The sequence below is a fragment of the Manacus candei genome, unplaced genomic scaffold, assembly GCF_025592945.1.
Source record: "Manacus candei isolate 608988 ecotype Guabito, Panama unplaced genomic scaffold, ASM2559294v1 h1tg000014l, whole genome shotgun sequence".
Taxonomy (NCBI): domain Eukaryota; kingdom Metazoa; phylum Chordata; class Aves; order Passeriformes; family Pipridae; genus Manacus; species Manacus candei.
This window is the reverse complement of record NW_026138062.1, coordinates 38549339-38565402: the sequence shown is the minus strand read 5'-3', so window position 1 is coordinate 38565402 and position 16064 is coordinate 38549339. Positions and strand designations below refer to the sequence as shown.

The 16064-nt window shown below is 36.5% G+C and overlaps 1 protein-coding gene across 1 annotated transcript in view; it reads right to left on the bottom strand.

The window, feature by feature from the left end:
* CWF19L2 (CWF19 like cell cycle control factor 2) overlaps positions 1 to 16064 on the bottom strand; it is a 70446-nt gene that overhangs the window by 49761 nt on the left and 4621 nt on the right. Inside the window, exons 2-8 of the mRNA XM_051779808.1 lie at positions 9340 to 9447; positions 8498 to 8617; positions 7022 to 7129; positions 4620 to 4739; positions 3361 to 3454; positions 2066 to 2181; positions 1054 to 1772 (exon numbers count right to left, since the gene is read on the bottom strand). Coding sequence (XP_051635768.1) covers positions 1054 to 1772; positions 2066 to 2181; positions 3361 to 3454; positions 4620 to 4739; positions 7022 to 7129; positions 8498 to 8617; positions 9340 to 9447 — 1385 coding nt within the window. The remainder of the gene's footprint in view (positions 1 to 1053; positions 1773 to 2065; positions 2182 to 3360; positions 3455 to 4619; positions 4740 to 7021; positions 7130 to 8497; positions 8618 to 9339; positions 9448 to 16064) is intronic.

Sequence of the window (16064 nt, the reverse complement as noted above, 5' to 3'; positions counted from 1 at the left end):
GTGAGGTATCAGCAAGTACTACACATAGGGACAATTATAAATAAAATAAACAATTTTAAGGTATCTTCTTATTAGAATCCAACAAATAATTGAAAGTAAATTCATAACCCCACTATAAGAAGTTTTCTGCACATAACTGACATAAGCATACAAGAAAGAAGGAATTACATTCGGTCATATTTCATCAAATGCTGTTTTTAACTAAATCATACCATTCTTCTTACATACTCCAATCAAGACTATTTACTTGTCCAGCTTTCCCAAACAATTAATTAAAACCGCCCTGAAACTAACATACTTTTGCACATGCCTACATATTATTGCAAAGATCTGAAGGAAAGCATTCACAGTAATAACCACCCTAGACAAATCACTGGGAGAACCAGCAAGCTGCTAATACTGGAGAACAGGAGGCCTTGAGCAGAGCGAAAGGTCAGTTCTCTACAACTTACTTTTCTGACCACTTCTCCTTACTACTCTTTGCTGTCTTTCACTAAAGCAAGTCAGGAAAAATTAAATTCCTGCTGCCTATCAGTTTATGTTTCCCTTCCCACTCCTATTAATCCTTTCCCTTTTCCACACAAAATGCATGTTCTAATCAATACCTTCTACTATTTTTCTTTACTTAAGCATGTGAATTCATCTCACAGGTGGAAAACCTATCCCTGCTGTATTAATTATTTCAGGTTTTAGTCAGCATTTTGTAACATAAAATGCTTTTATAAATTCATCAACAGTTAAGATATTGTTTTGCAGGTTTTTTGCCTAAGAGGTCAATTTTAATGCAGTGTGAACTAACATTAGAAACAAGCAGAAAATAATCTAGCATTAGCAATTCTCAAATAAGCTGAGGAGACAGGACAAGTAAGGGGTGTTCATTACTTCTGCAGTGGTCTATTGTAGCTGCCCTTAGCTGGAGGCTAGACTCCTCCAAACTAAAGAGATCTGATAGGATCAGTTCTCATACTGCCACGAAGAAAGTAAGAGCTTCTGGTATACTTTGCCATGAAAAATACAGCAAAGAAAAAACAAGTAAAGAAGTTCATAAAATACCTAGAGCATGATGTTTTATTGTCAGATAACGTCTGTTTCTTCTCAGAGATATCGCTTGGGTACTCCTGTCGCAACTTCTCTTTTTCATCACTTGGAGGTCTTTCCCAACTATTGCCATCAGTTTGTTCCCTAGTACCTGATGATTTTTGATCAGATAGTAATTTTTCATTGTTATCTTCACAGTGTGTTTTGGTCCACATGGCAGTATCCTCTTCAGGTTTCTGGAAACGACTGCTCAAAGAGCTATGAGCAGGCAGTTTGGAAGAGGACTGCTCTGACTTGTAGTGTCTAGGTGCACTGTAAGACGATGAATCATCTTCAGAGGGTTTCAAAAATTTGTGTTTCATATTGATTAAGGATGAACCCTTTTCCTGATTTCGTTTTTCACTGGAGTATTTTTCTCCTTTGGAGCTGTAGCCCCTTAATAGGGAGTCCATGCTCCTGTGTCCACATTCTTGGTCTCTTCTTGACATACCTCTTTTGTAATCTTTGTCCTCCTGCGCCCATCCCTTGCCATCCTTCTCCCTAGTATGGCCCCCAAACGTGTTCCTGTTTCTATCATCTTCATCTCGTGTCACCTTTTCAATATGCTGTTCTTTCCTCTCTCTCTCACTTTCTGAATAGTCAGTTTTCCTCCACCTTCCACTTCTTTGATAATTTTCCTTTCTGGATGCAGCTTTTTCAGCTTCTTCTAATCGTGACTGAAATATCTCCACTGACTATAAAAAAGAATAAAAAAGTCATGACACTTTAAAGACCATGTGGTATTGTTTAAGTATTTTAAATCTGCTGTAGGATCCCATATAATAAAAAAAAAAATTCACAAAACAAAATGCATAAAAGGCTGGGTAGCTTTAAACTCTTCGTCACTTGAGAGAAGCTTCAAGAGGTTGTTTTTTCCAGCTTCTTTCCGTAGGTCTTACACTACACATTAAGTAATTGTGCCTTTTTATGAAAGGAACAATTTCCAAGCATCTATTAGTATGAAGAAAATTTAATTGAATATCCTCACCCCATATCTCTCAGCTACAATTTCCTCAAAATTTCGTTTCTCTCTCTCAGCCTGCTCTTTCATCCTTTGGTATGACTTTCGCAGCCAACTTAATCCAGCATCTTCTACCACTGTAACTAAAGTAGAAAACAATGAGAGGTCACAGTTTTAAATATCAAGTAATTCTTCCTATTTAACCTTACTCTGTATGTGACATCAAACCTTCACCTAAACTTAATGTAAAAATTGAAGGGGGTGCAAATGAAAAACAGAATTAATATAATAACACAGTTACATGTTTTCATAAGTTAATACTGGTTATACCTCAGCAATACCACAGATTTAATTTAAGCTTCTCTACTTTATCATAGAACACAACAAGCAGTTTCCAAGACAGGACTAGTATATGAGTATATGAGAAGTTCTGGGGTTTTTTAATGACATTAAGGAGCTTTCTCATTGTTTCCACTTTCTGTGTCCATTCTTTAGCATACCCCTTATACAGAAACAAGTGGATTCCCCTTCTCAGAAAATGAATGAGTAACCAATTGCTTTCCATTTGAGAAGCTAGCAGAGGTCTTAACATTCTGAACACACACTCACTGATGCCTGTCACCTCTTACAGGACAGGTCACTGATCTCTGTGACTCCTAAAGTAGGCATGAGGTTAATGGTTTGCAGGACAGACTGACTATGGGGAAAGGCTCACAAAAAGCCACAGACCCCACTCTTCCCTGTTGACAGAATACAAGGACCCCTTCTTATCACATAATAAATGCTTAATGACATCATGAAAAACGTTTTTCTAATTGCACTTGCTGGAAATAGGCAGGATAACTCTGGGGAAAGGAAAGCAGTGAAAAGGTTACAGAAGTCGTATTTTTCATAAACTGCATCTGTAATGTATTTCATTTTAATGTGACTCAGTCTTCTGTGGGTGAATATTTTAAAACAGTAATTTGTGTAATGGAATGAAAGGAACCAAATGAGTCGACAACAATTTATCTTGTCTTGGTTAAATCATGCTTTTCTTTAATTAGTTTAAAATGGAGAATTTCGGTAAAGATATTGAAGGTCAAACCACTCAAGATTAAAAACCAGTGAACAAACAACAAACAACATACTATAATATGAACCCAATATTCACTATTGAATTTCCATCCAAATTTTACTTTATTACATTATTATTGTTATTATTAATAATATATATATAATTCATAAAGCATTTACAAAAACATTAGCAGTAACTTGTTAGCAACATAGAGATCAGAAAGTGCAGCAGAAATTTAAGAATATTACCAAAAGTTGCTGTTTACCTTTCTTAACTGAAGCTTCTTCATCCTTCTCTGGTGGCAAACCTGTACCACCGTCTTTCCAATAGGGATTAAGTTCTCTCTCAGACAGCATGGCCTAAAACAGAAATAATTTTAATATGTACATAGCATATAGTTTGTATTTTCTAGATATTTTCTAGAATATCTACTAAATTTTGTGAGACTTGTGTGTGAAGTCTATGTTATATCATCAGTTCACCCCCAACACTGGCATGTTGTATGCATCTGTTATACAGATTGTTTTGGGCATCAAAGAAAGAACAGACACTGCTGCAGAAAACACAAGAGTATAAACCTGCATGGACAGCAAGGAGTTGGGTGGAAGAGTCTATAAGAATCATACTCTTCCAGGATCAAGTATACATATAAATTGTCATTAACCATATATAATACATGCAGACATTCTGATGATTTAAGATCTCCACATTAAATGGTCCTTCAACAGCTCAGAAATAATGTTCAGTAAAAAAATTATGTGGAGAAAAAAAACCAAAAAAAGATTAATCTCTTCTCAAAAGACAATAACCAAAGCACCACATACTACACAATAACAGCATTCCAGGTCAATCTGGCTCCCAGACACAACTAACTGGAACACTTAACAGCAACAAAGGACTTACTGTAAAATGTAAGGACAAGTAAATATTAGATGGTGATCAGTAACTGTGTTTTGAGATCAGACTAAATTGCATTTAAGGTTGTCAATGAAACAGTCATCAACTGTATGTAAACAGAATTAATTTAATGACAGCAACCCCTTGCACAGTGAGACCCTGATCCACCCCTTTGTTCACCAACAACGAGGACATGAAAGGCACAACAACTGCTCTGAATTCTTTCTTCGGGAAAAAACAACCCTTAGCACTCTAGACTTTAAGACAGTAACTTAAGCAAGCTTTTATCACACAAACCACTGGCACTCCTGTCACACACATCATGGAGAAGGTGGCCAGACCAACAATCTGTCATTTTCATTAAGTAAAATATCTCAGGAGCCCTTCAAATATTACAGAACTTGGTATTAACAAAACTGACTTTCTCCTTACCTAGAATATAGTTTAAAGGCCTTTCTCCACAAGATAAACTTGGATATATGAAGCCTTCTCATCCCAAACAGACCAATTTAATTAAAATAACTATCACTTCATGCATCAGGCATTAGTTTAAATAATAACAAAGACTTATACATTTGAACCAAGTGGTAAAATGCAGAAAAAATTTAATATATTAATTCCTCCTACCTGCTCAAGTTCTTGAGCTTTCTGTCGTTCCAATACTTTTTCTTTGTGTCTTTCACCTTTGACAGCTGCTACTGACGTTGTTTTCAATGACATGAAGTCTAAATTCATCCATTCTTCTCTCTATAAAATAAAAACAGAGAATCAGCGTTCATAATTCCAAAAGAAACATGGCTTATGTACAAACCAAACTAGTGCAACTACTGACAAATGTTTCTGACAATAAACAGTATAGGCTTTACAAACACATATAAAATATTTTAATGAAAAGGAAATACCATTTTAAGAACCCTAATCTTTCAATTTTTTAATACACAAGTAAATTGCAGAAATGTCTTTCCATAATTTGAAATATATCTTCACAACATATTTTAGACACTAGTAAACATAAGATTTTACAGACTGCTAATTATTTGCTTCAAGAAACACTGTACATCTCATCTTGTTAATTTTGACCTCCTGACCTTTTATATCTCTTCTAGTGCATACAAAATCTGCAATCAGTAACTGAGCATAGTTTATACCTTGGATATCTAGGCATTAACTGCACCCTCAAACTCAACAATTATACATCTGAAGCCTGTAAACTCTACCCAAGATATCAGGTAGAAAACTGCATTTACAAAACCTAAACCAGACCAAGGAGATTTTAAAAATGAGGACTACTCTACAGAAAAGTGGCATATAAAAAGCCTAGATATAACGACTATGTTTATACACACAAATCCAGAAGCCTCAAAAGAAGGCAGTGACATACACATTATAAGCAATCACTCTATAAAAAGAAGTATTTGGAGTAATTCTATGATTCTAGCATAGAAATTGAAACATCTTGCAGAAGAGTCTTGCTATCTTCAATAGGGTTCAAGTCTGAGTTGTCAATCTGAACAGATGCTACATGTCACGCTATCACTGTTATTTAAAAATTATATTAGGCAACACAACAGGGAGTTTCAGGGGTGAAACCCAACATTCCACTTCTCAGATCTCCTCTAAGAGAAAGAACTGAAAAATAATCTATCTTCAAGTGATTCAGTAATACCTATGCCCATATTAGCCAGCAACATGAATCAACAAACGTGGATGTGCATGGGACCTCTGGAGAAAGTCATCTGGTCTAAACCCCTGCTCAAGCAGGGACACCCAGAGACAGTTGCCCAGGACCATGTAGAGATGGACTGTAAATACATCCAGGGATGGAGATTCCACAACCTCTCCAGGTAACCTGTGCCAGTGCCTGGACACCCTCACAGTAAAACAAAGTTTCCTGACGTTCAGAAGGAACCTCCTGTGTTTCAGTTTCTGCTCGTTGCCTCTGGTCCTGTCTCTGAGAACCACTGAAAAGTGCCTGACTGACTCTTATACAGGCTTCAGATTTGTGGTTTGAGGATTTTTATTTTTGTTTCTGTCTTTTTTTTTTTCCTTTTAAGCAAGCACTCTGGACTAGGCCAAGACTGGTCACATCAAGCACCTTAGGTGCACTTTGAGAACACATCTTCTAATTTAGTTTAATCCAACAGGAAATGGATTTATGTGTTCCAAGACTTCTTCATAATATAAGCTAAAATAAAAAAGTAGGGATGACTAGGAAATTCCTGTCAAAAGCACACTCTTCATCCAAAACCAGACAAGCCCAGGCTATACAGTATACCAAAAAATGTTTTAAAAAAAAGGTGGTTGCAGTATAAATTATCAAGACACACACTGCATTACTTCATACTTTTCCAAGATAGATATGATTCAGAGTCCCTTTTTATTTCTCTTAACAAGATGCACCAATTCAGAATGAGATACAGGGACTTTTTTCAGGAGAAAAAAAATTTAGACACTAAATTGAAAATCATTTTTACACAACTGAGGATGTTGTGGTATGTGACTATACTTGTTACTAAAATCACTGCAGTTCATTTCAGTATTACTCCATTTTCCAAAATACTGGGCACAGAATTCACTCAGGAAAATCAGAAGAGGCACTGAAGCCATAAAAACTATCGCTGAGAAGTTCTACACCTCTCTTCCTTATATCTGTTTAAGCACCATAGAAGGAAAAATTCATTCATTTATAGAACATCCACCAAAATTATGAAGAAAAAATAACATATTTAGTCAAGGCCATTAAGCTGGCCTCTTCAAGAATATCAAGTTGTTAGATGATGAAAACAAATGATGATGAAAGGAACTGGTTCGCGGCAACATTAAGAGCAGTGCTTTCTTAAACACTACGAGCTATTAGGTAGAGAAGTCTTCCAGTGAATGAAAAGTAGCATTCACCTAGCTAAGCAAAGACATTTGTCTGTAAAATAGGTTTTGTTCAACACACTGCAAAAAAGCTGTCAAGAAACCTAAGCATGTTTCACAGTTGGTCATGCTGAATTTATCACTGGACTAGTTATCAGCCTGCTCACCTGCAGTGAGGGTTCTTTCACAGCATCTGGTTGCTTATTGACCTTCCCAGCCTTTTCTGTGTCATCTGACTGTGACACATTTGACTCAACCCATTCAACTGAAGAATCCTAAAAAGAGAGTTTAATGTAAAGAATAATAATAACACCTTAACACATTAGTTGATAAAATGCAATACTAATCAAGTATATTGATAATCAAAATCCTGAATTGATAATCAAAAATTAATCATGATTAGCATTATTAATATAATACTGTTTAATATTTTAAAATACTGATAATAAAACCAGAATATTGATATTCCCATAGAGGATTGTTCCTTCATGATCAAAAGACTCCATTATACTTCATGAGTACATCACATTGTATAACACTACTTCATACTGGTATTTGCATAACATTGCTAAAGCTAAAACTGTCATAATAAAAACAAAATCAAAATCAATTAGGATTACGACGTTACAAAAACAAAATAAAAACTGCATTACTTCATTACTAAGTATGTTTTACACTAAAAAAATAAAATCAGCTACACAGTACAATATAAAGCACTTTACATGCTATTGCCTCCTCTTTTCATATCCAGCTTCCTACACTTGTACTTTTGCACTTGAAGTAAATAGGACTCCATTGACAGTTGCTTTGCTATTTACATGAACCTGTCATAGGAATAACAGACTTTGGATCGAAGTTACAGCCAGGACTGTGTTGTATCCTAGGAGTCACTGTTGTGGTTTTGGTGACTCCCATGTGAAAATGCAGGACACTTGAGCCTTAGGTTACTTCCCACACTGATATCATAGTTCATCTCTGGTATAAGTCCCTAAAAAATAAATCTCATCATGCTGCACATTCCTTCACTCAACAAAAGAGACTCTCTGAAAATTAAAAATCACAGTGCCAGCTGACTCACACCAAAATGCTGGGAGGATGTTTTCCACAATGTGGAAAAACACACTGAAAGCAGCACAAGATTTCTAATGCAGTCTCTGTGCTGTTTTGCCAGTGTCCCTCAATGTGAAGGCATCTGCTTACAGACTCAAATGCACTTGAGTCACGTACAATTTCCATGTTGCTGGGAGTGTCCATGCTTGAACATCCATGGAAAAAGGTAGAAGTAACTCATGCCTAAAATCAAAGTATATTTGCACTTTCAGACACATCGTTTCACCATATACCAGGGTCAACAGGGTACCTACAAATTTTTCCTCTCTATCCCAGAATAAGGATTTTTTATAAATCCTTTAGTTCCTAATGAGTGAATTCAATATTATAAAATTCACAGGCACCCACATAACAGCCTATGTTAAATTGATTAAATACTCAGTACATTAAAATCGATAAATTTTGCCACAGTTTTTTCCAACAGAAAATGGTAAGAATTAGTCTAAATTTTACTAACCACGTCTACCCACAGCGACTAAAATGGTTCAAGTTTTAAGACTGTAATTTGAAGTATTTTAAAATTCCTTACTTACCGAAGAACTATCAGATAAGTCATCCTTTTTTTCAGATTTTTGTTTCTTACTTTTCTTCTTTTCTTTCTTAGCTTTTTTTGAATGCTTATCCTTTTTCTTTTTTTTCTGCACAGAATGTTCCTACAAGTAAATGTTTGTAAATGAGATCCAGTAAACCAAATCACACACATACAAGAAAAATAATCACAACCCACTTACCAAACCACACTGAAAAAAGGTAAACCACACATAGCTATGTTTTGATTTCACTAACCTTTCTCTCTTCTGTGGTGGGAGGGGTGGGCTGGGGTGGGGTGGTAGAGGCAGGGAGGGCATGCCTCACATCCATAATTGGTTTTTCTTCCCCCTCTCAATATGTTTTTAACTGAGGCACTATATATATACATAGAATATCTACTACACTACATTTATTTTGGTCAAATCTATTTCTTCAGGTATCACTACATCATTAATACACATCTTTCCTTTGTTGAAATATCTGCACAGATTGCTACACTAAAAGGATGTGATATTCAGAGGCTCCATTAAGATTTCTCCTGTGAGTGACCACAAATAAGACTGCTATGAAGCCTTGGATCCTCCAGATTTCTTCCCATGGGACTTGTCTGACAGCGCTTGCTCTTCTGCATTTTGTAGAAACTAAAGATGGAACTGAATGACGGAAATTTTTTGTCTTTGCAAGTAAAAGATTATTTCCATGTTAAAAAATGCTAATATCAAAACATAAAGAAATCAGAAATTAGAAAGTTTTTAAAGATCATCTTAAAGCCCTCAAAGCCTTCTATTCACACAAACATGTTGTAAAGCTAACAATCCAATTCAATGATTTACGGTTCCATCACCTTTTCCATTTGTTCCACACGTTCATTCACATCAGCAAGCATCCACATATCTTCACCTTGTGGATGTTTTAGCAGCTTGCACTTCTCCTTTTCAGAATTAATTTTGACCTAAGATGAACAGAGAAAAATAACCAGTGGGAGTTCAGTAGCATTTCCTTACAAACACACCTCTGCAAGCCACACTGACACAACCATACACAATGCTGAAAACTGTGCTTGAGAACGTTTCCTTTTAGAGCAGAGCAATAAAAATATTTTTGGATTACATGTCAAAGGGGACATTCAGCTAGAACATATTACACACTCGCCTTCTTAAGCTACAGCCTTGCAGGTCCTCTATCACTGAATTCATCCCATCATCCTAAATAAGTGTGACACAAAGACATTCAGCTTCCATTCTTCATTCTGAGAAGTCTTCTCTTATTGCAACCTTCATGAACTGAATACACGATATGATGCAATGGACTTATGAGTTTCTAGTTCAAAAAATTCTCTGGGCCATTACTGCATTGCAAAGCACAGCTCACCATCTGTTAGCAAGCCTATCTCTGAGCACATTCAACTTTGAAAATATCTCAGCCAGATACAAACCTTGAAACTGCAGAAATCCACACAAATATTCTGAAGGAGTATACAAGTATACAAGGATTAGCATTTTGGGCTGCAGAATATTCCTCCCTTTCTGGAGATTCCTCCCTTTATGGAGATAAAACTAGAAATACTTTCACTACTGCTTCTGAAAAAAATAGCCATCACTGCAGACAGTTTCAATTCCTGGAAAGCATTTTTATAAGCCTCATAAATAAAAGAATTATTTTTTTTCAGCTTCTGAAGTTCCCTCTATTACTTCCAGCAGAAACTTTCAGAAGCAAGTTTACTTAATATAACTTGTCATTAGGAAACTCTTTGTCCCAAAATGCAATACAGCAGATCCTAATTAAACAGGAAGAAAGTTATTTTATATTATTACACCCCTGATTTTGTGTTAGATAAGTCTTGCAAGTTTGAGAGTGCTTTTGGTTTTCTATTTGTTTGAGGGTTTTCTTTTAAAATAACTAAAATCAAAACAAAAGGTGAAGTTTGGAATTTTTATCCTGAAACACCAAGTTTCACCAGAAAGTGTTGTCAAACATAAGCCAAAAGAACGCATACAAGTTTTAAAAAGATCAATATTTAAAACAAACAAACAAAAAATCTCAGGAGATCAGACAGCTAGTTGAAGTCGTTCCTCCTGGCCAGCTCTCTACATATACACCTGTGCACTGCACAACCTCCCTACCACAGGCCAGTTTCTCCCTTTCTGATACAGTCAAGAAGGAAATCTGCAGCTTTTGTCCTGACAGCAAACAATGCTTGCAGGAGGATGACCAATATACTGTAAGGGTTCAAGGAACAGAAATACGTGCCAAAAAAGGTAAGATTAAGAGGATATTTTTTAAAAAAGCACTAATTCACAAGGTAGGACTGCTGTTGTACTTTTTAACATTGTCGCCAGCACTACTGAAAGTGGCACAACACAAAGAGCAAAAAACTAAGTAAAGCAAAAAAAAAATCAAAATACTACACATCTGTGCCGAAACAAAGCACCCTTTAAAACCTTTCTTGTCTACTTTCTTAGAAACTCCAGGAGATAAAATTTTTAATGCACTTAAAAGCAAGCAAAGCAAGGCTGGTACCCACACTTCCTGATTTTTAACAAAGGAATACTGCAAAACAAAAAATAGTATAAATCTGCTTGAATAAAGAGGCCAAATCTTGGACTTCCACCTCTAGAATGAAACTGACAGTCTACAAAGGTGAATGTTACCTCTTAAAATATAAAAGGTAAAGATAAAGAATGAGTTAAGAACACACTGAGTAATTTATTTCAATATCAAAATAATTTTCCAGTTTACAAATAAAAAAAAACAACAAAAGAATAAGCAGGACTATAATTCAGTGAGAATGAAACAGTCGTTAAGCATAACACAGAGTCATCAAAACCACCCAGGACTCAAAAAAATGCAGGCGTGTTTCCTGCTATCCCTCCATTATCCAGAGAGCACACTGGCTAACCCTGGCCACCCTAAGGCATCTGGGACAACACCCTTAAAAATTCCTGCAGAAATTACTGACTGATAGCTTCTGTTCTAGTCCACTTAGATGATGTTGACCCTTTTGTCTTAAAAATACATTCATCTCACTAAAAAAAAAAAGTAACTAAACATGGCACATCCATGGACAAGAGAAGGATAATAACTTCAGCTATGCAACTCACAAAATGTCTACAAGCCACATATTCCAAACTTAAATTTATAACTGGACAGAGATGAAACAGTGGAGATAAAGGGAACCTGAATATGGTTCTAGATGGGAAAAAATAAAAACAAAAACAGACTCCAAGCTCATTTGTTCCAAAAGTAAACAGAAATCACGTTGCCAAGATGCAGACTGAGAAAAGGACAGGCTTTTTGAACATTCCATTTCACTTTTGGTTGAGAAAGAACTGTAGCTGGAGTCAACAGTTCCCTTCAACCCCTTTAGCAATTCTCAGGCATATAAATCTACAAAGGCCTCAAATAAAGGCCAGTCAAGATCAGCTTGTCAACACGTCTTCATTGAGTATGCTCTCTGCCTGTCACAGGAGATTTAGTCTCATCCTTCTCTATAATAAAAAGTATATTTGAAATAAAATTACTATTTCCTTCATGCTACCACAGTTAGAAATAAACATTGCCTAAAATGAGGTTAATATTACAAATAAGGTATAAAGGAAGATTTTATACTTTTTATTATATCTAAAATAAACAGAAAAAGAAAAGGCAAGCACTTAGGTAATTGAGATACATGATCCTAATGAAAGAGGTGGATCATCATTTTGGCTGAAGAACACAAATTTAGAACACAGATTGACTAGAAATCATCATCAGACTACAGATTGTTGTCTCCTGAATACTAAATGAAACAGAATTGGGCAAGATGAATCTGTAGTGGCAGATCAACCACCACGCTGTTAAGAGAAAGACAGAAACAAAAGCATCAGGTGAAAGTTTGTTTTTTCTTAGATGAAGATGCAAAATATAGAAGATTCTTAACAATATATATACATAAAATAATATTAAAGAAAGCTGCCTAGAGATTTAAAAATATGAAAGAAGTTATATTTTCACATTAATTATCATTTTAACCTAAGACTAGAGAGTTAGCAGTGATACCCTCTGAATCCTTCTATCTCTAAAAACTATCTAGCTCCCTAAATTACAATATTCATTTTTTACTGTTGGTGATGCTTTCCCCTCACACACACACAATTATTCCAAGTGAGGATGAGGAGGAAAATCCTCCTACATTACTTCATTAGCTTCAAAACTTACCTTTATATTCTACTTGTCTTTTATAAACATGCAGGGCTTATCAGCATCTCATAAAATGTAGAAAAGAAGGAAAAACTAATTAAATCCCCTGTCATACTTACTGTTCTATTTATGAAGGTCAACCCACAGGATTTCAAGCATTTAATTCACATTAAGGTTCATTAATACTTATCATACCATAAAAATATCCAACAATTTATCCTTTCCCCTTTACAAACGAGTACTTAACATGAGGTACATTTTAGGTCATCACTGCAATATTTTTAAGTTTTTTCTCCATAAATACAGGATGCTACATTTCTGAAAGATCTCTATTTCAAGAGCAATGCAACAATTATGCAAATGACTGTGCAAGATACACATGAACAGAGAGAACCATTACAAGCAACAACCTGTCAAGAAGGGCAAGCATCAAGCTACATCATGGACTTCTGTGACACCCTAATAAAGGTGTTCATAGTCTCCTTTGCAACCAACACAGGGTGAACCTAAGGCTGGCAAAGCACTTTGAACGGTTAGTTGATAAGGTGCTATTAAAACAATAATTACAGCACTATGTTACCAATGTTTGCCATGGTTAACAAAGCCAAGCTTTGTAGTTTTTACCACAAGCAGGCAAAAGGATTTTGGATTTCACAGGTCCATCTGGATGTGGGAGGAAACCCAGCTCAAAGAAAGTGATTTCCGGTTTTCATTAAGCAGGTCATTAAAGCCAGCCTGCACGGTTGCTGACAACAGGACCCGCTAAACAAAGAATAAAGCTTGCTCTAAAACAGCCTGTAATGCACTGCAGACACAAACACCAAAACCTGTAAAAATTACACCACGCCAGGAAGAAGCAGAAAAGATCAAAGACACTGCCAACAGCCAACAGATTTAGGTCACACAATAAATGGAGGTTGTTACACAACAATCCCCAAGGATGTCCAGAAGGGATGATGGGATGTCAACTAGGGATACAAAATTCCCTCCTCAGCTCACAGAAACCTTGACCAACACTCTTTCCTGACCCCAACTCTATTTACCATTTCAGTTCTCACCAAGGCCAGAGGAAGTTTTCAAGACCACTACAGAGACCATGCAATTTTCTATCTTTAACTGTGGTCAATTTCCAGTTCTTCAGACAATAATCCCCACCATTCAATAGTCAAGTTCTCCATCCAAAAGAAGAAAAGTCACCTTTTCTCCACCAGGAGAAACTCTACAGCACAAATCAGATCAATACGGCATGATAAAAACATTCAACACAAAGAGCAACAGCTAAGCTGTCTATGTGTCAGTGAAGGGCAGGGCTCTACTCCCATGCCTCTCCTCTCTGCACTCCCCCTCACATGTTCCCACCAACCTTACCCACCCAGGCCTATCCTTGCACTGTAGCCTCAGGAGAAGCCACTTCAAGGACTACCCTGACACAAAATCCCACCAAAAGCAGGATGTAGCTTCCTGCAGATCAAGCTTACAAGCTGCCACTCTGGCAAGGTCATCAAAGCTACTAGTTAAGGACAAGGAATGAAGAAAAAAACGTTGGGGAGAAGTGTGGAAAAAACCTCCTTTCAGCAACAGCTTTCTGTTAGAAAAGTTAAAAAAATCCCCAGTCCTTCAGACATCAACATAAGGTACCCAAAATACATACAGTGAGCTTTTCTTTCTAATTTCAGGACCACCTCCCATCCTATCATACAAACCCCTCCACTCAATTAATCGTTTTGATAATCTGCTATCAGAAAGGTTGCTGTGGCATGTATTACCCTCCCACCTTCCATCACCCCAAAGCTCAGAGCCAGAGAGCCCTGGTTATATGACTGCTTACCTTGAGGGAACCTGAACATACCTTCCTTGCAGTTCTCTGTGTGAGAAACGCACTTATTTTTGCAAATACTTAAAACTATTTTTCTACTCTCAATATTCCAATTATTGTTAAATCCACAAAGCTTTCCCAAGGAGGACAGCAGTGGAAACACAAGAAAGAGCTTAACTTCCACCCCAACTTGCCAAATTGCAACTGAGTCAGAGCACCTGTACCACCACCACCTCCAGACACAGCTGTGCCAGATGGAAACGTCATCACTCTTTGTCATTTCCACCTGCCAAAAGGTACAGAAGACAGGTCACTGAGAGAACCATCACTTCAGTCATTTAAGCTTCTTGCGATCAATAATCATTAGAGAAAAGTCAGATGTGATTTAAAGAGCTGGTTGTAGGAGATGTCAGCCTTCGGTCAGAACCATCTGGGAGGCAGTAACTGTTTCTGCTGGAACAGACACAACAGATAAGCAGACAGCAGTAGGGTAGCTACTCCTGCTAGGAAACTATAGATGGGTATTTCATGTTAATGCAGGACCTCTGCACTCCAGTGGCAAAGCAAGCTCTACAGGAAGGCCTTACAGGATATAACAATGAAGACATCTGTCATCATTGCTCACCTTCTAAAATGACTGTCTGTTAAATCAAAGATGTTGCTTGCAAAAATGCATAGAGAGGTGCTTTGTCAAAAGTCTGAAAACTTTTTGTGAAAAGGCAGCATTAATTGCTCAGTGCTGCTACTCTCCTAATACCACAGATTTAAGTGAATATAGTAATGCTGACATGCTTATTTCTTTCAGCAAAGAGTCAGGGATGTAACACTTCATAAAGGATTTAAAAGGGAAAGAACAAAAAGAAGGTGCTTAGTATTACAGCACAGAAGCAACTTCCAACAAATAACAGCTCTATAACCTCTTATAGTGATATATGTTTGGCTACTAATTCTTATCTAAGGAGAAATTTCTGTAATTTTCCACCGAAAACTGAACTGTAAAATCTTGCCAAAGCAATCCATCATCTCAGCAAATACTACACTCAGGTTTTTTTTTAAAAATTAATATATACTGTTATCAAGAGATACTTGCAATCTGTCAGTAATCCTTAACAATTAAAAGGCAGGTTTTTCTGCACAAGGAATGGTCAAATCACATCACCCTCAGAGGCCATAGAGTGAAAGACTCAAAGTCCATGGAAAAAAAACAAGTAACAGAAGAGCAACCCTAAAATACAGAAATATGATAGCACAGATACCAGAATAACCCACAAATGAAATCTTGATAGATTTTACCAAGAGAAGAAGTGTTCATGTCTAGGAAAAGTATACATCCCTGCACTTACCAAAACACACATCAGATTATTTTCTTGCTGTAAACTTGTAAACCAAAACTGCAGTGTCATGAACTATCAGGCTCATCAAAACAAGATGCTATTTCTGAAGGTTAATAACAATTTGCATGTCAACATTTAATTATTTGATTACTGATCATTACCATAAACATTACCAGTTGCTGGGTTTTACCAATGCAGTTGGGAGGGCAGACTACACAAATAAAAGAATACACTTCCAAA